Here is a 24,268-nt window from a genome sequence, read left to right on the forward strand (position 1 = left end):
CCCCGCAGCTCCTCCCCTCTCCCATTGGTCGAGGCGGAGACCCTCCTCTCTGCCCAATGGCCGCCGCCGCGGCTCGGCCGCCTGCGCTCTGACTGGCCAGCGACCCACGGAGTGGCGGGGCGCGGGCCAATGGGGAGAGGCGGCTCGATGAATGGCTGGCCCGGGTGGGGAAGGCAGGAGGCGGTGATCCCAGTGGAGGGGGCCGTTCGCCAGCTCCGAGGCAGAAAGTGCCACGACTCCACACGCGCGCACGCAGCCAGCGAGCGGCCGGAGCGGACGGCGGACGGGGCGGACGGCGTCGGGGTCGCGGCGCCTGCAGCTGCTCGGGGGCGGCTTCTCGGCGGAGGCTCGGCCGGCTCCTCTCTCCCGGTTCCGCGGCGGCGGCGACTCCTGCCCTTTCGCTCTCCCTCCCGCGTCTCCGGCTGCAGGTAAGAAACTTGGCCGGGCCCTGCAGCGGCGGCGGCGCGCGGGCCGGGCCGTCGGGGCGCCAGGGCCGGAGCCGGCAGCGCCGCGAGTGACACGTCTCATTGGCGGCCCCTCCCCCGGCGGCGCCGCCCGTCGCCTGCCGTCGCTGCGGCCGCCGACCCTCGGGGTCGGGTCGGACCCCGGGGGGCGTGTGCCGGGCGAACCCCGTGCAGGGGCGGCGGCCGAGCGCGCCCCGCGGTGTGGACCTCACGCCCCTCGCCGTCCTGGTGGGGGGAAACCTGCGGCGGCCCGGCAGTGCGACGTGGCGACCCCTCCCTCCCTGCGGGCCGTCGGACCGGCCCGCACGCTCCGAAGTTGGGCTAAGAAAGTTGGCTGCGGGGCGGGGCGGCGCACAGCTGGCGGAGGAAGGGGTTAAGTTTCGGGAAGCGGCCGGATGACGTTGCCGGGCTGGAGTCCGGGCTGGAGGGATGGGGGGGCGGGCGGAAGGCGGCGGGGGCCGGCCGCGGGGGAGGAGGGCGGGATTGAATGGGGGGCCCGCGGGCCGAGCACGCCCGCCTGAGGGCTGCGGCCTGGAGGCGCTTCCGGGGGGGGCGGGCGGCCCCCGACAAGGCGGGCCTGGGACTCGGGGCTGCGGGGAACGCCGTGCAAGGACCGGGACCGTCCGGGGTCCGGACGCCGGGGCGGCCGGGGTGGCAACTTCCCGGAGTGCGGGCGGCGGCTCTCTGCTCCCCCTGGCGGCGGGGCCGGGGGCTCCGTTTCCCCGGCCCGGCAGCGCGGAGCCCGGCGCGAGGCGCCCAGCGGGGTGATGGGGCCACCCGGGCCCTGCCCGGTCCGCCCCGCCCGCGCCACGATGAATGGGCCAGCGGTGCCAGGCCCAGGCGGAAGCGGGCACCTCCGGCCCGGGCGGCCAAGCGCGCTGGCACCCGGCCTGGCGCCGTCCCCGGCCCGCCGGGCTCCCCAGTCCGCGCCCTGGGGAGGGAGGACGGGCGGGGGTGTGCGCTTCTAGTAGGGCGTCCGGGAAGCGTCGGGGACCCTTCCCCAGATTACAGATAATAAAGGATAGCTCACTGTGGTGTAACGGTTAAGGGAGTGGGCTTCTGAAATCCCAGCAGCGTTCAGGGTGACCTGGGCCAAGCTGTCTCACTCCGGGTGTCCGCTTTCCCGTCTGAAAAACGGGGCTGCCAATCATTTCTACTTAAGAGAAAAGCGGTGAAGACCCAGCACGCGTAGGGAATAGCCAACAAGTGTTGCTTGGTACTGCTGGGATGAGTTTTTAGGGGCTTGCGGGGCATGAGAGGGAGGTGGAGTCTGGTTCTGCCTCCAGCCTGCCTACCGCAGGCAGAGGGCTCACAGAAGTCCCAAGGTCTGGATTCCACTCCCAGCCCTCACTTACAGACCCTCTGCGCAAGTCCCTTAACCTCTCTGAACCTGGGTTTACTTATCTGTAACCTGGAGATATACCACCCACTCACAGTACGGTCAGGGCAACCTCCCCAGCAAGAGCTGGGAAAAACTAGGACCTTGTGCAAACAGAAGGCAGTTTGGCAATAACTCGTGGAGGTCGGAGGTCAGCAGAGACTGGGAAGCACCAAGGAAATGAAACTTTGAAGGGTGCTTGGGAACCTCCCACCTCACTGCTTGCTTACTGTGCTGGAACCTGCAGCGTGGGGGTATTTTTTGGAGTTTGGGGAAGTGAGACCACCAGGGCCTCAACATCCTGAACTAGAGATCGCTTTAGAATTCTGATTGCTGAGTGTTTCTGGAGACCCGGGTCTTCTTTCCAGCACTCTCAGGAGGGACAGCTGCACGTTTTACACCCGCCCTACGCAGTTGGGAAGCATTCTCCTATTGACTCTACCTCCCTCCTTACACTTTTCTTCTGTGCTTGCTCTTCTTAACTTCCTCTTAATCTGACACCAGAGAAGTCTTGGTGATCCTGCAGCATGCTGCTTACGATGGTGATGTCTCAATTACTTTATGAACTTTCTAAAGGTCAGCCCCACCATGGGCTGCCAACCTGTTTCCTTTCCAGAAAGAAATTTCCGGTTCTAAGGTCCTGGAGATGCCATTTCCCTATCCATTTACGCAAAGGAGGAAAAGTGGAGGCATACCTCCCACTAGGCTGTTTTCCCTTTACCTGGAGCAATGCAACCGTGGCTTGCAGGGCGGCTAGGATAGGGACAAGAAAGGTGTCTTGGGGTTTGGAAACAGAGGATGTTTAGTGGGTAGAGCTGTAGGCACCATGCTGTAACAGGACTCCTTTCTTTCATAGTTAGGAATCAGCCTTTGAACATCTGTAAAGAGATAAGTTAGTGTGGTACCTTGGTGCATGAATATTTTTGGGTGATTGGAGAGTTTTAGATAAGTCCTGAATGATTGAGTCACATTGGAGCAATTAAGCTCTTTGCTGAAACGATTCCTAAGTTAACAGGCTGCAATAATTATACAGTACCAAATTCTGTCGAAGTCGTTGAATGGAAATGGTTTAAGTGGAATATTGGCTTATTATGTAATAGGGACACCTTTTAAAAGTGTCAGGACCCCAGACTCTTCTTATTCTTTTATCTCTGGGAACTTTTACTAATGAATGACACTTAGGCAGGGACTCAAGTTCTTTCAAGACTGTGGATTTTTGTTCGCTAAAATCTTGTTTTGGGAGGGAAAAAATAATGGTCAGTCAGAATTAGGAAGGCAGAGACTGCTATCCAGCTGTACATCCAGGCCCTACAGTAGTAGTTAAGGCCTGGCCTGTAACACGATAAATGTTGACCAAGTGAGGTAGACCGCCATACCTGTTAATATTCTTGCTAGTTAGCCTCCTACTTCATTGGACAACTCAAGCTGAGCTCAGCTTGGTTTTTAAGGTTGACTGTTGAGAATCAGAGTTCACAACTTGGACGCATATCTAGGCCTTGCAGCAGCCCCATTCTATAGAATAGGTATGGTTGTTCCCATTCTGTGGATGGGAACATGGAGGCCCAACAGGTCAAGTGGTGATGGTCAGTTCCTGTTGCCCAGCTGCTGGGCAGTGTGGGCCTGGCCTTCTGAATATCACCCACAGGGCCTGATAATTCCACATTTGCTGGGATAGTAACTACCTAAGGGAGGACGTGGAGCTAGAAGATCAGAATTAAGAGCTGAAGGAAGAAAGGTACACAGCCGATTGAAAATGTATTCAGTGCAAGAAGGTATTTTTCATTTCTTTATCAAATGTCTCCTGTGTGCTGGGCCTTCAAACACTGTAAATATAAATGAGTGAGACCTGTTTCTTGTGTGAAGAACTCTGTTGTCCAATGCAGTAGCTACATAGGGCTGTTTCAGCTTAAAACAAGTACAATCAAGTAAAATTAAAAAATTGTTTCTTAGTCATACTAGCCGTATTTCACATGCTCAGTAGCTGTGTGTTTGCTGTGCAGATTTAGATCGTTTCCATTATCACCAGGAGTTCTCCTGGACAGTGCTGATCTAGAGATAGCTGGAATTCTTTTTTTCTTATTTTTTTTTTTTTAAGAGTTCAAGGTAGTTGGAATTCTTTAAACATTCAAGTCTCTGTTCTTGAGCATTTAGAAGTATCATGTTGAACCATATAAGATGCCCATTTTATACGTCATTAACAGTTGGCTAGTGGCAGTTCATGGGCTTCACCCTAATAAGATACCACCCTTGGAAAGCATTGATTTCTGCCTCTTTGTGTGCATCATAAATTGCATACCAAGAAAAAAAGTGGGTGAGGGAGCAGCACAGATAGTGGCCCAACCCCGGGGGAAATTCTTAACCTGCTATCAACAGCATCAGAATGGTCAGCCGGACCAAGCCAAATAGGTATTGGGCAGACGGCATATGGCTTGTAGGGAAAGTTAATATTTAATTCTAAGGGAGAGCCTGGGCAAGAGGGCTATCCAGCATTATGGAAAATTAACTAAGGGACTTCCTAGGAGGCTGTTTTCTTAGGCAGACAGATTCTGACGAGTCTCCTGAAACCAGCAATCCGACTGCCACATCTAAAAACCAGACACATCTGGGGCGCCTGGGTGGCTCAGTCGGTTAAGCATCTAACTTCGGCTCAGGTCATGATCTCAGGGTCCTGGGATTGAGCCTCCGCATTGGGCTCCCTGCTCAGGGGGGAGTCTGCATCTCCCCCTCCCTCTCTCCCTCCCCCTGCTTGTGCAGGTGCATGCTCTCTCCCTCAAATAAATACAATCTTTGAAAAAAATAAAATAAAAACCAGACACATCTAATGTGTTTCCCTTAAGTGCCGTGAGTGACATGTGTATCCCACTGTCTAGCAATGGGAAGCAACTTTGATTTATGAAGAAAGTTTTGTAATTTCTAAATTCGATTATTTTGGCAAGATTGGAACAGCTGCTGGTCCTTAAGCCTTACACGTAGCAGTGTCTTGGTGTTTTCATACTTGGCTCACATGAGTTGTTTCCTGGGTCATTTGCAGGGCTCTGTTATACTCTATACAACTTTGAAAGGATCACTGGAGAGTATTTGGGAAGACTTTGTGAATTCTTGGCTGTACTAGTGGGCTTATCTTAGTCCTCCTTGTAGAATAAGGTAAAACCAAAGTTAACAAAGAACACAGAATGATGGGCAGCTGCTTACTCTCTTTTCGGTCAGACAGGAGGTTCACTAAGATTGTTCTGGAAGTTATCAGCTATTTATAGTGATAATGAATGGCATCTGCTGGCTAAAAAGTTGGAATAAAAGACCATCTTAAGCTGAAACCTTTAATTCCAGGCCCTAACCCTGGTCAAGGTGTGAGTGGACCAGGTCTGTTTTAGGCTGTCTTGAGCCTGGTTCCAAGATGGTGCCCTGAATGGACTGAACTTGGCCTGCACATGAGATCTGTTTGGCCACCCTCATGTTATTAAACAACTAAGCCACTTTTAAAGTTTTTCGTTAGAAGTCTAGCTTTGGGGGATTCTTCTGGGGAGAATGGGAATGTGTGAGCACAGCAGGTCTGCTTTCTTGCATGGCAGCCATGGACTTGATCATCTTCTCTGGGCAGGGCCTGTGGGTCTCATTCACCAACATCCTATCCTGGTTTTCATTATGTGCTTGGTGTTGGCAGTCCCCGAGGGCGCGCTGTCTACTCTGGCATCTGAGAGCAGAGAGGAGTTGGAGGGCATCCAGGTGTGACCTGAGCGGTCACCATTGTTTCCTGCTGAGGTGCAGGAGGGAGCAGAGGGAGAAGCGGTACTTGGGGTTCTAGTCCCAGAAGTAAATGGTGTGAGCTTGGACCTGACTTTTATCCTTCCTGGGCTTTGGTTTCCTCTTCATGTAAAATGAAACTAGGCCAAATGGCCCCGTCTTTCAGGCCACAAACTTCGGTTTATCCTTAATTCCTTGCTTTCTCATTCTTGTATCCTGTACACCAGCAAACCTCCCCCTTCAAAATAGAGCAAGAATGCAACCTTTCTCACCACTTCTGCTGATACCACCCTGGTCCAAACCCCTCTCCTCTCTTTCATGGGTTACTTCACTAGCTCTGAGGAGGTGTCCCTGCTTTTGCCCTCACCCTCTGCCTTCTAGTCTGTTCCCAGAGCAGGTCATACCACTTCTCTGTTCAAGACCCTCCTTGGCCAGTCTTTACTGTGGCCTCCAAGGGCCCTGCTTTCACTTTGGCTTCACTCCTGCCATTGTATCCTCTGCTCTAGTCACACTGGCCTCTGATTCTCAGGCATGCTTTTGCCTCGGGGCCTTTGCACTTGCTGTTGCTGTCCATGGGACACTGTTTCTTAGATGGCCACATGGCTTATCTTCTTCAGGTCGGTGAAGTGTTATCTCCCTGACTACCCTACTTAAAGTGACAGCCCCTAGCGGATCCCCCACCCTCATCCCTGCTCCCTGTCCCACTTCTCTGTATCGCTTTCTCTTCATTATCGCCAGCCAGGCATGTTGCATACATGACTGACTTTGTCCGTTCTGCTGATGCAGGGATGTGTCTGTTCTCTTTCCCTGAGGTATCCCTAATGCCCGGAATAGTGCCTGGCACACGGTGGGTGCCCATCCTTGCCGAGCTAGTGGGGAGAGGATTTTCTAGTGCTCATGTTCTATGCGTATGTTATTGTTTAGCCTGAAGTAGTCAGGATTCCTAGAGCATCAGATATAAACACAAAAAACATATTACGAAGCCAAGTGATTTTTGGATTCCCTCCAGGCCAGTTATATTAATTTCCGCGCTCCTCGTCTCTCCACAGCCCGCTGTCCATGTCAAGGTGCTTGGCTGGGGCTGGGCCCTTCCCAGCTGCTTGCAGTGCCAGGAGGAGAACATGCAGCGAACACCCTCGGTCTCCTTCCGTGCCTGTTGGGCATTAGGTGGGGCTGGGGAATAATTGAGTGTATCAGTGACAACATGCTCGCCAGGAAAGAAAATGTTATTTTTGCTTTGAACAATGTGCTGGCTCTCTCTGAGAAGAGGTGGATTTTGTGTTTAGTGAGCAAGAGTGTTCCTTAGTGGTAGGAGGAAAATTCTTTTCTTGTAGATGGCATTTTATTCTCGCTTTTAGTCAGACTTCGAGGAGCACAGGAATTGAGGAGAGGAGCCTCCTGCCTCCCGCACGGAGTTCACTGTCCTCGGAGGACTTGGTGTGTGGAGGCCAGGGGAGGCGGGGGAAGGTGGGTGAGGCAGGTAGTCTGGTTGGTAAGGGTCCATTCCTGGTCTACCGCCATCGTTGTGTTTCTCCTCCACTCTTCCTGCTTTTGCTTTTGGGCAAAGAAATGAAAAGTTGGTCCCGATTCCTCACCCTTTGTGATGGGAGTGTCTGGCCGACTCATTTTCCCTGGAAGGGTGAAGACGCTTGTTCTGCCCAAAGCCCAGGTGATATGTTTCTCTGGAACTTCTCATTCAGCGGTTAAAACGTGCCACCCGATTACATCCAAACTGTTTTCTTTTCAATTAAGACAACTCCTGAATAGGAATTAGACGTAGCCTTATTTCTGTTGAATACACTTTCATTTCTTTCTGCCTTCTCGATATTTGTAGTAAGTTGGAAACGAAATAGTAATTTTCAGAATTTAGTAGCAGTCACAGTGATTGAGGAAAAGGATGAATTGTGCTAAAGAATGAATTATTGACCCCCTTAAGGAAGTCTTACGGTGGCGGGTCAAGGGACAATGAAAAGGTCAACTTTAGCTACGACTCTGAAGCCCAGCCACTGTTTTCTGTGTTAACTTGCTTCCCTCCCAAGTTGGGAGTTTATGAAGTTGGAGACTTAATTCTGAGCAGTTGGATTTTTAAGAGTGGGTCCGTGGGGCAGCACAGTGGGTGTGGCCACGGATTGCGAGGTCTGGGCAGGAGGTGACTGCCTTCCCAGCCCCTGGCCCCAGCCACCCGCCTCTTCGGTGGGAACAAGGCCACGATGCCTGGGAGAGGGCTGGGAGATGGCAGCAGCGACAGGGCCACAGATGCTCCGGCAACCAGAGATGCTCCGCCTTCCAAGTTCCGGGTGATACAGTTTCCCACCAGAGTGGGCATGTATGTTTTTAAGCTCTTTACTAAAGTAAACTACATACACAGAAAAGTGCTCGGTCATGAGTCTGCAGCCCAGTTGTAAACTGCCACAAACTGATCACCCTGTTTAACCAGCAAATCAAGAAATATTATCCCCCAACAAGTTCCTCTTCTGCCCCCTCCAGCTGCTGCCCATCGCCAGGGGTAGCTGGTTCCTGGCACACAGATTCGCTCCATCGTGTTTGAACTTGAGGTAGAAATGGAATCATGCGGCCCATGCTCTCTTGGGCCTTTCACTGGATGTGGGGGTGGGAGTGCTCTGTGCTGTCCGCCTTGTGGTGGTTCACCGGCATTGTCGCGTGGTACTCCGGCATTGTCGCGTGGTACTCCGGCTTGTGAGTCTTGTACCAGTGACCATTTTGCTCTGCATGGGTACTTGGACTGTTTGTAATTGGGGGCTCCCGTTATAATATGGTAGAAATTACATGATATTATGAAATATAAAGTCCTGCCCCTCACTGTGGTGACCACTTATCCACATGGCTTTCGGGTCCGTTCCTAGGAGTGGGATTGCAAGCCTCAAGGAGGCATATGCTCAGCTTTAGAAGAGAGGCCAGAGTTTTTCCCAAGGTGTGGGGACTCATTTATACTCCCACCAGCAGGACCAGAGGGCTCGGAATATATTATACAATGGCCGACTTTAAAAAGGAACCAGAATTAAGTTTGAGTTACCATCGCTATTAACAAGAAATGACTCACTCATACCATCCTTCCCCCTTTGTCACTGAGATGGGAGCATTTGGCCATGGAATTCGTTAATCCAAGATGGGCTTTTACAAAAGGCTCGTGAAAGAGGGTCAGGTTTTGTTGCTGATGAGCAAATGCTACCTCCACCACAAATCCGAGTGGAAATACAGCTCCTCTTCACAGCTCCTCTTCGTGAAATGAAGGGAGAGCCTCGATCTGGGGACTGAGTTATCTGATCCCCACCCCCAGGTTAATGTACTGCATGTTGGGGATTTCTTAAAAACAAAGGTGCCAACATTCAGCCCTGACCCCCACATTTCTAATCTGGAGATCCTTCCACCTTCTGGAATCTGTGTGCAGAGCCCAGGTCGGTGGTGCAGGGACACGCTGCAGTCTCCCCTCTTCTTGGGATGGATGTCTATCCAGGTCTGGATTTGGAAGTCTCCCTAGCCGCATAAGCAGCCCTGCTGTCACATAGCAGGGATGTTCACCTTTTTCTTTTAAGAGCTTGGTTGGCTAGGATTTCATTTGGCTAGGAATGCCAAACCTCAGTGTCTCTTGACACAACAGAGCCAAATGTCAGTAGCCCCAAGAAGTGAGGGGGCCACTGTGTTCTGGTGATTGGGTGGTCTGGACCAGCCTTCTGACTGGGAGGGTAGGGGGGTGCAGGGCAGGTGCTGTGTAACAGATAAAAAGCACCTCTGAAAAGCATGGAATGGCTTGGGATATTTTCTTTTTTATTGTAGTGTAATTGATACACAATATTCTATTTCATGTGTACAACAGTGATTTGTGTACACTGAGAACTGATCACACGATAAGTTGAGCTACCATCTGTCACTGTCACAGTTGGTACAATATTATTGACTGTATTCCCCATGCTTATATTACATCCCCATGACTTAATCTATTTTATAACTGGAAGTTAGTCCCTCTTGATTCTCTTCACCCATTTCACTCATTTCACCTCCCCCCATTCCCAGCCTCCCTCCCCTCTGGTAACCACCACTATGTGCTCTGTAACTGAATCTGGGTTTGGTTTGGTGTGGATTGTTCATTTTTGTATTTTAGATTATGACTTATAAGTGAAATCATGTGATACTTGTTTTTCTCTGTCTGGCTTATCTCATTCACACCCTCAGGGTGTGACCATGTTTTCACAATTGGCAAGATTTCATTCTTTTCTTTGCCTGAGTAATATTCTAGTTTGAGAGTGTGTGTGTGTGTGTGTGTGTATGTGTATAAAGTATACCGCCTCTTCTTTGTTCATTCATCTAGTGATGGACACGTAGGTTATTTACTCTTGGAAGATAATGAGGAGGCCAAAACCTCAGTGAAACGAGTGACCTTGGACAGTAAGCCCAACCCTGAGGGCATTTGGCAAATGGGGCAAACTCTGAATTTTGGGGTATCCCTGGGCACAGGGGGCAGTATGATGGAAGAGCCTGCCCTGAGAGCTGGAACCACAGAGGGCTGCACCTCCGGGGTGAAGGCAACCCAGAAATAAGCCCATTCCCCAGCTTGTACTCACAGGCTGTACCTCATGAAGATCCCATGACCTAAGTGGAAGGAAATGCTCCAGCCGATTTTAAAGTTCTTTATTTTAGAGGAGTAGTTCTGCTCTAGCGCTTCTGTGCCATCCTGCAAGGGAGCAGATGAGCAGGTCTCCGAAGGACTGCCCCTTTATTCCAGGCTTAGTGAATCCCCGCGTGCAATTTTCACAGGAAAGTGAGCAGTCCCTGGTAAACCCAAGGAATGCAGAGTGCCGTGAATGAGGACCAGCAGAAACAGATCTGTGAAAACACCAGACCGTGGAGGGGTTGACTCCCGATTGTGAACAATGCTTCTTACTATACTTCAAGTAATAGACAAGCTCGAAAATACATACCAGGAAAGGAAACTATAAAACGACCTTGCAAATTTTAAAAAGGAAGCAGGGACAACCTCTAGACATGAGCAGCTTGATAATTGTAATTAAAAACCCAGCAGATTAAAGAGAAAAAGTGAACTGAAAGAGCAGAAGAAAATGTCCAGATTTCATCTTCGAGAACCAAATAGATGAAAAATTTCTAAGACCAATTAAGAATCAGGGAGGATAGACTGAGAAGTGTGTCTAATTGGGGTTCAAGGAGAGATCGTGGGCCAGAGCCAGTATTGGACGAGATGATGCCTGAGGGTTTTACGGAATGGATGAGGCTCCCATTCGAAAAAGGAAAAAACACCCATATATAGACAGTGTAGTGATATAGGAAACAAAGGGGTAAAAACATCAAGAACCAAAAAACCCAGATGACTTTTAAGGCAAAAACCAAGACAGGTAATTAGTGACAGAGCCTTGCTAAAGGAAATTCTGGAGGATGCTCTAGGGCAAGTAATGGCAAATGGAAGGAGTAAGCTGTACAAGCAAGGAGTAGAGGGTGGTAAATATTTGGGCCACTCTAAACAAATGTGAAAGAATAATAGTAACATTTGGCATGGGGGTGGTGGCTGTAAAAGGGAGAGGATTAAATACATGAGAACAGTAACACTGAAGGAAAAAGAATAATGGAGTTAGGGGAAGGGGTGGACTCGTTTAACTTTGAACTTGGTGAACCCTGCGTGTTCTTTTTTAAAGGTAATTACTAAAGAATGGAAACTGTATTCTGTAAGAGTAGAGGGGGGCAAAATGGAATGATTTAAAACAAAAGAGATAAGAAAGGACAGATGGGAAAATAGCACAAAATAGATTATAGATTTAAACTCAAATATATCAGTATTCATATGTAGTATAAATTGATTAAATACTGCAGTTAAAACATAAAGATATTCTGGATTTAAAAAATCCACTCTTGTTCTGTAAACAGGAGACAGGTTGAAAATAAAAGGATAGAAGATGTATTATAGGAAATCTATTAAAAGAAAACTGGTGTGGGGGCGCCAGTCAGTGGAGTGTGCGCCTCTTGATCTCGGGTTCATGAGTTCAAGGCCTGCGCTTGCCATAGGATTACTTAATACCAAAAAACAGAAAGAAAAAAAGAAAAGAAAAGAAAACTGGTGTTGTATTATTGGTATGTAAAAGAGGCTTTGACACAAAGTATTATCGAGAGAAAGGGCACTTCATAATGATCAAGGTTTAATTCGGCTTAAAGATACAGCAGTTTTAACTTTGAGTGCATCTTACTAACTTAGTCACAAAATACGTAAGACAAAAGTTGACAGAACTACAAGAAGTGGTCAAATCTATAATCATGGTAAAGACTTTTAGCACCCCCTGTCAGTAATTGACAGCTAAGCAGACAAAAATCAGTGATGATTAGAACTTTGAACAAAATTAATGTGGTCTGTCTGTGACTATATATAAGTAAAATGCTGCAGCCAACTAATACACAGTTGGCTTCAAAATTTTTAAAGATTGGCCATATCTGGGGCCTTAGAGTAAGTGTCAGCGAATATCAAAGGATTGAGATTATATAGAGCAGGTAATCTGACCACAGTTTAGTTAAACTGGAAATATGAATAAAAATAGAAAATCTCCATATATTCAGAAATTTTGTAAAAGTGTGCTTTTAGCATTTATTTGTAGGTCAATAAAAGGGGAAATAGAGTGGTAATGAAAATACTACACATCAAACCTTGTAGAATGTAGCGAAAGTATTATTTACAGGGAAATGTGTACCTTTAAATACATACATCAGAAAAGATGAAAAGTAGTGAGCTGTAAGTAAGCATCTTTCTCCAGAAGTTATGAAAGACAAAATAAACTGAAACCAGTCAGAAGAAAGTACGGATGAGAAGGAATGAATGAAACTGAAACCAAATAAGTACATAGATGAATCCAACAAATCCAGGATTTCATTCTCAGAAAAGATGAGTAATGTTGACAGATACCAAGCAAAATTGATCAAGAAAAAGGCACAGGGTGCCTGGGTGGCTCAGTCATTAAGCGTCTGCCTTCGGCTCGGGTCATGATCACAGGGTCCTGGGATCGAGCCCAGCATCGGGCTCCCTGCTCCGCAGGAAGCCTTCTTCTCCCTCTCCCACTCCCCCTGCTTGTATTCCCTCTCTTGTATTCTCTGTCAAATAAATAAATAAAATCTTAAAGAAAAAGGCACAAATCCTCTCAAGAATGTAAAATGGGACTTTACTACAAATGTAGAAGACATTAAAAAGGTAAGTGGTTAGAATGAACAACTTGTGCTAAATTAAAATAAATAAAACCAGTGTCATAGATGTTTATTAAAAATATCTGAAGGATCCCAAGGAGGGGGCTATACCACACATCATACATAGAAGACCTATTTTTTTACATCTCCACATGGGAAGAGTTTTGCAAGTTCTGGCAACAAATAAATTTCTAGGAAAATATAACTTACCCACATTGAACCAAGAACCTGAAATAAACAAAGGATATCTACAAAAAGCAAACATCACACTAACCAGCAGGACACCTGAATCTTTCCCTTTGAGGTAAGGAAAAACAGGATAGCTGCTGTCATTCCTTGTCTTTAGCACTGTGCTGGAGGGAAAATTCAAAAAGTGAAGACAAAGATGGGAAGATTGGGGAGAAAGGAACAAAACCATGATCCATAGGCAGGATGCTTATGTACGGAGAAAATACTTTTAAAAATCTAAGGAGGTGTCCCTAGAATTAAGGTTGCTGGGGGGCAAAGTCACCCTATAGAAATCTATTACGTTTCTGGGTACCAGCACCAAACAGAATGAAACAGAGACCACATTTGCAATGGTGGGGAAACTATGAAGAACCAAGATATAACTTTTTCCAAAAGTGTGTAAGTGTCCAGTTCCCACAGTGTGCATTATTTTCCTCTGCCAGGATACCCGTGTTTTTCTGTTTGGATGTGGTCCGTACAGCCATATAAATGGGCATCTCCTACCCCGATGGCATATTTCGTAGAGCCTTCGTTCATCGCGCGCTTGGGAGTGTTGATGTGCTCAGGTTTGCTTGGATACAGTGCAGAAGAGACTGGTCCCTGCTTTCTGGGAGCCTGATGTCTGGCCCATTAAGAATTCTGTCGTGGTCCAGCACATCTTAACAGTCGTCATTTAGAGAATCATTTAGAGAAGTCGGCGTTCTGGATTCCTGCCTTAGAGGCATGTTGTCTTCATTGATGAGGTGAAGCCTGTAAGCTCTAGGAAGATTTAGGCCTTTTCAAGTACCTACTTTTCCAAACACTGGCATTTTGGAAAAACACAAGAACATGTCCATTCTTTCTTTTTTTCCTTAGGCATAGAAATTGAATCTGAAATAGCCGATGAATAAGCAAAGGCTTATAATAGAATACGTTTCTATTTTTAGTGTTTCATCTTTCTTTAAAATGAGAAGCATTGTTTTTTTAAAGTGGGAAGTCAGTTGTTTCCATTCTCTTAAAACATGAAATAAATTATTTCAGAATATACTGTTTAGCAACCAAATTTTCTCTTAGTTTCTCTGGGTTAAAAAAAAAAATTAGAGATTACACTTATTATTTAGATGAGATGATGAGAAAACCCTCTTCCAGACATTTAGAAATGTTAAAGTTAATAAACATTCTCTAAAAAAGCATAGCTGAGCTTATAAGCTACTAGTAAGAGAGATTGCCAGAAGCCTTTGGCAATGGAGGGCGAGGGGAATGACTGGGGCCTAGAAGTAAGCTGACCCTGGGTGTGGGTGGAGTCCGGTCAGCAGGAGTCTCCTGAATCTTTGGCTGTCATGACCCAGGGGGAACAGGAGTTCCTTGAGGGGGGGAATGGGACCTGAGCCTCCCCTCACCCCCTCGTGTGAAACCCGCTCCCTTGAAGGGCCGCTCCCTCAAGGGAAGGGCAGACTAGTGGCCAGGGGCAATGACCCAGGAGCTTATCTGTTTTGTCCTGGGGCAGAGGAGGCCGGCAGTCCCTGAGAATCTTGTTTACTGGAAGCCCATGCCTTGTGTAGAAATTAATCGGCAGCTGCTGCTTTCTGAGGGTCTGGTTGAAGCAAAGATTAAGCTGCTCCGAAACAAGCTCACAACTCAGCCTAGATAGGATTGCCTCTGATGACGTCCCACCAAAGATGTGACACAAAATCACTATTAAAGGTATAAAAGTAGATGATGAAAAATAGTAATGGAAAAAATAGTACCAGGAAAAAAAACCAGGCCAACTTGAAAACAAATAGTTTATTCAAAGGGCTGATTATACAGCTGGTTAGATTCAGCTGAAGAGACTGTTGGTGAAGTGGAACATAGGTCTGAGGAGTTTTCCCAAGTGGCGGCACGGAGAGCTTGAGGTCTAATTAGGAATCCTGCCACGAAGAAGGAGCAAGAATGTTTTCAAAAACAAAGTGGCCCAGGGTTTTCCAGAATTTATGAAAAACGTGAGCCCTCAAGCTCAGAATGTGCAATGAGTCTGAATAAGATACACACCTAAAAATATTTTGTTGAATCCTTAGAACCCCAAAGATGAATCTTCGAAAGTTATGAGAGATTTTCTTTTAAAGGTAAGGAACAACAAATCAATAGCATGTTTCCCAATAATAACTCCTCCTCCCCCACCAAAAAGAGCCAGAAGACAGGAACACAGATAAAATAATGTCTTCAAAGTGGTGAGAGAAAAGGACTGTCAGCATGGAATTTTGTACTTAGTTAATCCATTCATGAAGTGTGTGGGTGGAGTAAAGATATTATTGCAGCTCTGTGGGGACTTGAGAAAGTTGATCCAGAATTGATCCTTGCTGAAAGAGCTGGTCAAGGATGTACTTTGGAAAGACCCCAAAAGAAGGGGGTGAGCTGCAAGAAGCAGTGGTCCGCAAAAAAAATTGGTAAACATTTAGGGAATGCAAACATGAGCTGTCTGAGGAAAAACAAGGAGTAGTCCTGGGGTGTGTGTTGGAGAAGGAGTGGAGGTGTGCACCAGGTTGGAAAAGGGGCTCATGGCAGTTGGAAGGGCACCAGACTTCAGGCCTTCTCCAGTTCTGCTGCTGTTGGGGAAGTGGCTGGAGGCATTGGTGAAATCAGGTCAAATATGTATGTTAGGAAAATGGAAGGGTCAGAAACATTTTAATTAGGGGTGCCTGGGTGGCTCAGTCGGTTAAGTGTCTGCTTCGGCTCCGGTCATGATCTTGGGGTCCTGGGATTGAGCCTTGCATTCAGGCTCCCTGCTCAGCTGGGAGACTGCTTCTTCCTCTGCCCCTCCCCCACACTCATGCATGCGTGCTCACGTGCTCTCTCTTAAATAAATAAAATCTTAAAACAAATTTTAATTATAAGTTTAGGAGTCAGTAAAAAAAAAATAAAAGCATTATTAACATCCGAACACCATAGAGGAAAAGGAGATAAAATCTAAATAGTCCAATAGGATGCATAAATAAAGGGGGTGGGGGCAGAATAAGCAAAGAAGAAGGATTATAAATAGGAATGACAAAATAAAGGTTTAAATGAGTCCAGTTATATAGGAAATCACAATAGGCGTTGATGAATTAAACCTACCAGTTAAAAAGACAAATTGCTACACTGGTCTTAAAATAAAATCCAGCTTTATGCTATTTTTAAAAGTTCTACTTAAAACATATGAACACAGAAAGGTTGAAAGTGAAGAATAGAAAATGATTCTAGGCCAATATTAACGTCCCAAAAGTTGGTATAACTTTTTAAATAATCGGACAAACTAGACTTTGATGGGGGAAAAAAGTTCATTATTAGGGATGAAGAAGGTCACTATATAATAGGGGGGAAATAGCAGACACTGTATCAGGAAGATGTAACAACACTGATCTGATGTTTACCTAATGAGATGGCCTTCAAATAAAACCCAAATTGACAGATTCCCAGGAGAAACCGTTAAGTCCATGATCATGATGGGAAGTGTTAAAAGCGCTCGGTAACTATTAGATTGAGCTGGCAAAACGTGGTTCTGTAAAACATTATTAAGCTCAAACTAAGGATGCACATAGAACCCTTCACTCCATAGAGTGTACATGTATTTATAAAAATTGACCACAATCTAGCAAAATATACCAAATACCATAGTCTGAATCAGTATGTTGAGCCTCAAAATCAATTTAATTGATTATAAAAAACCTGTTCAAATATTTTAATGGTGTAGAAAATACTTGTGCATCCATGTACTAGTATTGAGTTATTTCATGAAAGTTCTGTTATTTATATGTTGTGTATGTTTCTGTGTCCTGGGTCATGGAAAAAATTATTATGCCTGGATCCTGGTTAAAAGTCTGAAAGCTTTGTCCTCTATCACACAGATCAGATCCTCTGATGACAGCACAGTTAAATGAGGAGCTATCAATGATTACGCAAAGCCTCATGTGCCACCTCACGAGTCTAAGAGATCATATGGGAACTAGAAAATACAACTGAACAGTCGTGAAAATTGTGTGTGTGTGCTGTAGCTTGTAGGATGAAGCTACAGCAGTACTTAGAGGGAAATTTATTGCCTTAACTATTTGCTACAAGAAAAAAGAAAGGCCTGAAAATTAATAAATGTCCATGTCAGGAAGTTAGAATAAACCAGTAGAAATGAGAGGAAGGAATAATGAAAATTAATTATTTATGCTGGATCACAAACCCAAAAGCTGGTTCTGGAATCATCATTGAAATTTATAATGGGCCAAGACCTGGAAACAACCTAAGTGTGCATTGACAGATGGGTGGATAAAAACTAATGATGTAATGTATGGTGATTAACATAACAATAAAAACTTAAATAAATAAATAAAATAACCTTTAAGTCTAAAAAAAAAAAGTGCCACACGCACACTTGCACGCACACAATGGAATATTACTCATCCATAAAAGGAAACCTTGCCATTTGCGGCAACATGGAGGACCTTGAGGGCGTTACGCTAGGGGAAACAAGGCAGAGGAAGACAAATTTCATATGATCTCACTTCTATGTGAAATCTTAAAAAAAAAAAAAAATCACACCGGACTGGTTTCCTAGAAAAAGAGATGGCATGTGGTTAACATGGGCAGGGGGAGGGGGACTAGCAGCCAGGGGGTCAGGAGATACAGATGCCCGGTTACAATGTAAGTCAGTTCTAGGGGTGTACCAGACAGCATGATGACTAAGCTAATATTGCTGTGTGTGACCTGTCTGAAAGTTGAGCGAGTAGGAGCTCTCTTCACGAGGGGAAAAAAAAATGTTTTTCCTTTTTTTCCTGTCTTGTTTTTTGTCTCTGTATGAGATGATGGATATTAACTGAACTTAGTGTGATAATCATTTATATCATGTATATATATGACATATATACATGTCAAGACATTGTGCTGTACACCTTAAACTTACACAGTTCTGTATGTCTGTTCTATCTCAAAACTGACTGGAAAAATGAAATTAAATTAGCACTTAAAAATCAGCTCCCTCCCCCCTCCCCCCACCGCCAAGAACAGATCTGGAAACACCACATCTTGACAGTTTTACAGGCAGATTCTACCAAACCAAAGAACAGGGGGAAGGGGACCATCCTTAGCTCATTTTATGACCCATGAGTGACCCTGCTACCAAGATCACATAAGAACAGGGTCATGAGAATGACTCCTGATCTTTCTCACTTACGAGCACACATGCAAATCTCACATAAAAAAAAAAAAAAAGGTGAACAAACCAAATCTAGTGATAATATTAAAAAAGAAAAGGCCCAACATCAAGAAGTGTTTATACCATACGAACCATTTGTGAGTTAACATTGGAATATATATTATTGTGATTCAACCCATTTCAGATCAGAGAAAATGTCAAGTGATAAAGAAAAAGCATTTGCTAACATTCAGTACCCAATTGTTAAGAAGAAAAGAAAAGGTAACTAGGAATTCAAGATAGCTTAACCGGATGAAATATTTCTACCAAAAAACCTACGGTCAACACGGCATCTAATAGAAGTGGAGACTCAGAGATGAGCCCAGTCAGCCCCCCTCCAACCCTTGTCAACACTGCTTCAGAGTCCTGTGACACGAGAGCTGGGGTGGTAGGAAATGGATGATCACAGTATTTTTCACAATATTTAAAAACCGTAGGAGATGGGGGGTGCCTGGATGTCTCAGTCGGTTAAGCATCTGACTCTTGATTTCGGCTCAAGTCATGATCTCGGTCGGGAGATGGAGCCCCACGTCCGACTCCGCACTGGGCATGGAGCCTGCTTGGGATTCTCTCTCTCTCCCTTCCTCTGCCCCTCCCTCCCTTCTCAATCTCTCCTCTCTTTAAAAAAAAAAAAAAAAATCAGTAACAACAAAAACATCTTAGGAGATGGTAGTCTGATGTGGCCGTATCTGCTAGGGTCTCTGATTTATTGTCACTCTGTTTTAGTTTTGTACCTTCCTAGCTGGTCACCTGTGCCCAGAAAGTGCGTCCAGAGACTTGCTTCCTTGGACACGTGCCCAGCATACCCCTGCCCCATGTGTCTCCGTGCACCTGCACATGGCCCGTGGCAGAGCAGCTGCTTAGCAATGAGAGCCGGCCCCGGGGGGTGGGCGTGCTGTCGAGGGTCTCTTCACAAGACCTACCCAAATCCCAAATGCCAAATTGGCCTGAACTGGCCAATTTGGACTGGGTAGGTTGGGCCACACGAGTTAGCAGATGTATGCCATGTCTAAAGAACTACTCACGTTTGCTCCCTGAATCCTTACCTGCTAGGAACAAAAGAAAAGCCGTTTTCTTAGGACCCTCAAGGTGGGTCAGTGAGTTTCAGCCAGCCGAGCCTGGGAGTGGTCCCCGAGCCTCTGGGTGGCCTCCTGCTTCCTTCCCTCCCGGGGCCTCGACCTTTCTGCTCTACACTCTTAAGTGTACTAGCAATAGTAAGTAAAAGCACCTAGTTCATAGACATCTCCCGAAGCGACAGAACGTAGGTTCTTTGTGGTCAGCCCATACAAGATGTGGGTGGTCACACATCTGGCTCAGTTCTTTGCCCACCTGGGCCTGGCCCTGTGGGAAACCCCGGGGGGACATTCCTGCTGGGGGTCCTTTCAATGACAGCAGGGATTCCAGAAGCAAAGCCCCCAGAGTGCTGGTCTCCAGAGCACACTTGGGAGGCATCACTGGCTCACCCTGTGAGTCTGGGGTCTCTCCCTGAGGTTTCTGCCCCATACAGGCCAGCTGCAGAGCAGCGAGACTGCTGGCTTTCCCTTAGCTTTCCTTGCTGTTGCTGGTGATATGGCCTTAGCCGTAAGCGTTCCAGTGTATTACTTCTCAAGGCTAGGGCTTTTCATTTTCCTGTGAAAGATTTCTTTTAAAGAAATTCTAACTCAGGAATTAGTGGTGGGAATAGGATTTCTTTTTAGAGCAGCCCGTTCTGCAAAACTTGGAAGGCACATTGTGCTGCCATCAAACATAACATTTGTGTGTGGCAGAGGAAAAATATTCTCCCCAGCTCGCTTTTCTCGAGTCTGTGCTCCCAACAGAGGATATATTTTTGTATCCCACATTGGCCTAACTTGAGTAAGATTCAAGACAACTTTTTTCAACCCTGGCTTTTCTGCCTCCACCACAAGGCTGCCCTGATCCCACAGTGCTCAGCGGGAGACAGTCCCTGCTTTGTAGGAGCCTGGTGGCGTGTCAGCGTGGTGACCCTGCTACAGCTCCCTGGGACATGGCCCCTTGAGGCTACAGTTGTTGAGAAGCCACTTGGGTCTTATGGAGTGACCCAGGCCCCTGGCATCGTGCTGCCTTGGACAAAGGGGAGTGTGTCAGAGGACTTTTGTCATCAGAATAGATTAATACAGTGATTATAATGTAGTGTTTGTACCTGAATGTGTCCATGTTGGTGAAGTTTTGAGAGGTCCTTGTGAGGACCCAGAATTTTAGTTGGTGGATGCCCACCAAGAAATGGAAGCTGACCGTAGAACGTTCCAAGCCTTCTTGTCCCTGCCCTTCCATCCACTGGATTCCCTCCAGGGCTGAGCAGGGTGCAGTTTCCTTTCTGATACCTTGTTTGTGAGTGTGTTCCTGGAAAGGCTAATTTGGGACAGCCTCTCTTGAGGGCGCCTGGCTATGGCTCACATGGTCAGAACCCACGGCCAGAGGTCAGAATCCACTTGCCGAGGATTCGAAGACTCTGTGAGCCCACCTCACACTTCATTCGTGGAGGTTACAGCTGTGATAAGGAGGTTCCCCCGGTCCTGCAGACCCAGGGTGATAGTCTGGGAGGAGAAAATGTTAGAGCTGCAGCTGGTGGGGTTACCGTGGGGGGTGCGTGTGCTGTGGAGTTTTGGTCATGAGCCCCTTAAACCCTGTTCCTGCAAGGGGCTTATTTAGAAAGCCACAGTGAAATTATGTGTGTGTTCTGTGATGAGAATGATTCTTCTTTGAACCCAATGCTGAAACATTTGAAACAATCTCTTCTCAGTCCCTTCTTTAAAATGCCCTACTGTCAGAATTTGGATTTTGTGATTTTTGAGAAATCCCCATTCTCTTGCCCTCCCCCACTCCCAATGGAGGCAGAATCTCAACTGACAAGCCTGGACCTGGCCTACCCCAAGGTCTAGAGATTTGGGGGGCAGGGATCATGCCAGGAAGGGGGCCTGTTGACCTCTCTCCTTTTGCTCCCTCCTCTCTTTCCACCTTCGCTTACCTGCCTTCTTACACTTGCATTTTGTTCACTAATTCCATCACTGCTCCCCTTTAGGGGGCCTGGGATCTATTCAGGGGACTGGGAATGTGATAGTAGCATCAAAGTTAGTTGATAAAAGATGAATGCATCCAAATAAGTAAGCCTCTTGGGGTTCCTCATTGAAGTCGGACCCAGCCTGGGCTGGCAGCCAGGAAGCCATGGACTCTGGTCCACAGGCAATGAGAAGAGGTGGCTCATGCTCTTGGTTTGGAGAGTGTCATCAGGCAAAGGGCTCCCTCCCTGGGGTGAGGATTGGGTCTGGTGACACCGTTTTCCCTCCCTCTTTGCAGCCTGCAGACATGAAATTCCAAACCTAGGGTCTTTTATTTGGTGTACTTTCCAAGACTTCCTGTTTCCTAACGTGCAAATTGCAAGTTCTGCCACTTTTTTTTTTTTTTTTTTTTTGTGAAGGGGGTGGGAGAGGGAGAGGGAATCTTTTTTTATTATTATTTTTTTTTTTTGAAGATTTTTATTTATTTGAGAGAGAGAGAAAGAGAGCATGGGGGAGAGGGTCAGAGGGAGAAGCAGACTCCCTGCTGAGCAAGGAGCCTAATGTGGGACTCGATCCCAGGACTCCAGGATCATGACCTGAGCCGAAGGCAGACGCTTAACCAACTGAGCCACCCAGGCGCCCCAGGAAAGGGAATCTTAAGCAGGCTCCATGCACAGCACTGAGCCGCCTGACTTGGGGCTCGATCTCACAACCTTGAGATCATGACCTAATCTGAAATCAAGAGTCTGACCCTCAACCGACTGAGCCACCCAGGTGCCCTGCAAGCTCTGCAGCTCTTTAAGAACGATCCTGAAGGCCATTTTTTCCTCAGCAAATTTTTGATCACTTTTCAGGATTCTGAAGGATTGTCTCTGACCCTGGGTTACTGTGTTTATCACAGCACTGAGGAAGGGAGACAACAGAGTTAGAGATGGTGTGCCAGGGGCCTGCTGGCCAGAATGCATGCAGCTCAAAGCCTGTAGAAGGACTTGGTTTGGTTTACATGGTATTTTAAAAAAATCTGTTGATTTTGCTTTGAAAAACATTTCTAGCCTAATTCAAAAAAGTGAAAGATCTCTCAACATGGCAGTCACATTTCTACAACAATCAGCTATAGCTGGGGGACACTTGTCCCCTAATTTACTGGGGCATTCTTGCCACAGTCCTCACCACTCCCCATTGTCTCACCCCTGGCCGGGCTTGTGTTTATGTGCATCTTTGACCCCTGCAATGGAGAATCTCTTGAACTGTGATTGTAGCTTCTGAGTCTCCAGGGTATTATGTGTCCAGACCTGCACTCTGCCATTCCTCTGTTGCCTCCTGTCCTAGCACTAATGGGGTCTGCTCTTATCTTTCATAAAAATTCACTTCTGGGGGGTGCCTGGGTGGCATAGTCAGTTAAGCATTTGACTTTTGGTTTTGGCTCAGTTTGTGATCTCGGGGTCATGAGATCAAGCCCCCGTGAGGCTTCAGGATCTTGAGATTGAGCCCCGTGTTGGGCTCTGCACTCTGCGTGGAGTCTGCTTAAGTTTCTCTGTCCCCTTCCCCCCATGAGCACGTGCTCTCTCTCTCAAATAAATAAATCTTAAAAAAAAAAAATGCCTCACTTCTAAAGAGGGGCAGGAAGGGATGTATGACATCAGAGATTGCCGGAATTTGTTTCTTCTTTGACTTTATCAGTCTGAAGAATTAGTGAAAGCTTAACTTTGGGGGTAGGGATGAGGATAGAAACTGTCAAATGCTGCAGTTTCTGCAAAAAGTAATATACATGTATGTATTTGGCAGGTGAAAGGAAAGCAAGCCAGGATGGATATTTACGACACTCAGACCTTGGGGGTTGTGGTCTTCGGTGGATTCATGGTCGTTTCTGCCATCGGCATCTTCCTTGTGTCAACCTTCTCCATGAAGGAGACGTCCTATGAAGAGGCCCTGGCTAACCAGCGCAAGGAGATGGCGAAAACTCACCACCAGAAAGTGGAGAAGAAAAAGAAGGAGAAAACAGTGGAGAAGAAAGGAAAGACCAAAAAAAAGGAAGAGAAACCTAACGGGAAGATACCTTACCATGAGCCAGCCCCCAACATGACCATCCTTCTCAAAGACCCAGTGCGGGCACCTGCAGTGGCCGTGGCTCCAACCGCAGTCCAGCCCCCCGTGGTCATTGCCCCCGTAGCCACGGTACCAGCCATGCCCCAAGAGAAGCTTGCCTCCTCCCCTAAGGACAAAAAGAAAAAGGAGAAAAAAGTGGCAAAGGTGGAACCAGCAGTTAGTTCTGTAGTGAATTCTATTCAAGTTCTTGCTTCCAAGGCTGCCATCTTAGAAACTGCTCCCAAGGAGGTGCCTATGGTGGTTGTGCCCCCAGTGGGTGCCAAAGCCAGTACCCCAGCCACCGGCCCTGCACAGGGCAAAAAGTCAGAGGGAGCCCAGAACCAGAGCAAAAAGGCAGAAGGAACCCCCAACCAGGGCAAAAAGGCAGAGGGGGCTCCCAACCAGGGCAAAAAGGCAGAGGGAGCCCAGAATCAGGGCAAAAAGGTAGAAGTGGCCCCGAACCAGGGCAAAAAGGCAGAGGGGGCCCAGAACCAGGGCAAAAAGGCAGAAGGAACCCCAAACCAGGGCAAAAAGGTAGAGGCGGCCCCCAACCAAGGCAAAAAGGCAGACGGGGCCCCCAACCAGGGCAAAAAGGCAGAGGGAGCTCCCAACCAGGGCAAAAAAGTAGAGGGGCCCCAGAATCAGGGCAAAAAGGCAGAAGGGGCACAGAATCAGGGCAAAAAGGCAGAGGGGGCCTCCAACCAGGGCAAAAAAGAGGAGGGGACCCCAAACCAGGGTAGAAAGGCAGAGGGGAGCCCTAATCAGGGCAAAAAGGTGGAAGTGGTTCAGAACCAGAGCAAAAAGGCAGAGGGAACCCCCAACCAGGGCAAAAAGGCAGAAGGGGCCCAGAACCAGGGCAAAAAGGCAGAGGGGGCCCAGAACCAGGGTAAAAAGGCAGAGGGGACCCAGAACCAGGGCAAAAAGGCAGAGGGGGCTCCCAGCCAGGGAAAAAAGGAGGGAACCCCAAACCAGGGCAAAAAGGCAGAGG

The 24,268-nt window shown here is 47.2% G+C and overlaps 1 protein-coding gene across 1 annotated transcript in view; it reads left to right on the forward strand.

The window, feature by feature from the left end:
* Window positions 1-201: 201 nt before the first annotated feature.
* The window catches only part of RRBP1 (ribosome binding protein 1), a 63,531-nt gene continuing 39,464 nt past the window's right edge, over window positions 202-24,268 (forward strand). Inside the window, 2 exon segments of the mRNA XM_035005800.1 lie at window positions 202-428; window positions 22,981-24,267. Of these exon segments, the coding sequence (XP_034861691.1) occupies window positions 23,002-24,267 (1,266 nt within the window). The 5' untranslated portion in view covers window positions 202-428; window positions 22,981-23,001.

Source organism: Mirounga leonina, unplaced genomic scaffold (assembly GCF_011800145.1).
Source record: "Mirounga leonina isolate KUSES-001 unplaced genomic scaffold, KU_Mleo_1.0 Mir_150, whole genome shotgun sequence".
Taxonomy (NCBI): domain Eukaryota; kingdom Metazoa; phylum Chordata; class Mammalia; order Carnivora; family Phocidae; genus Mirounga; species Mirounga leonina.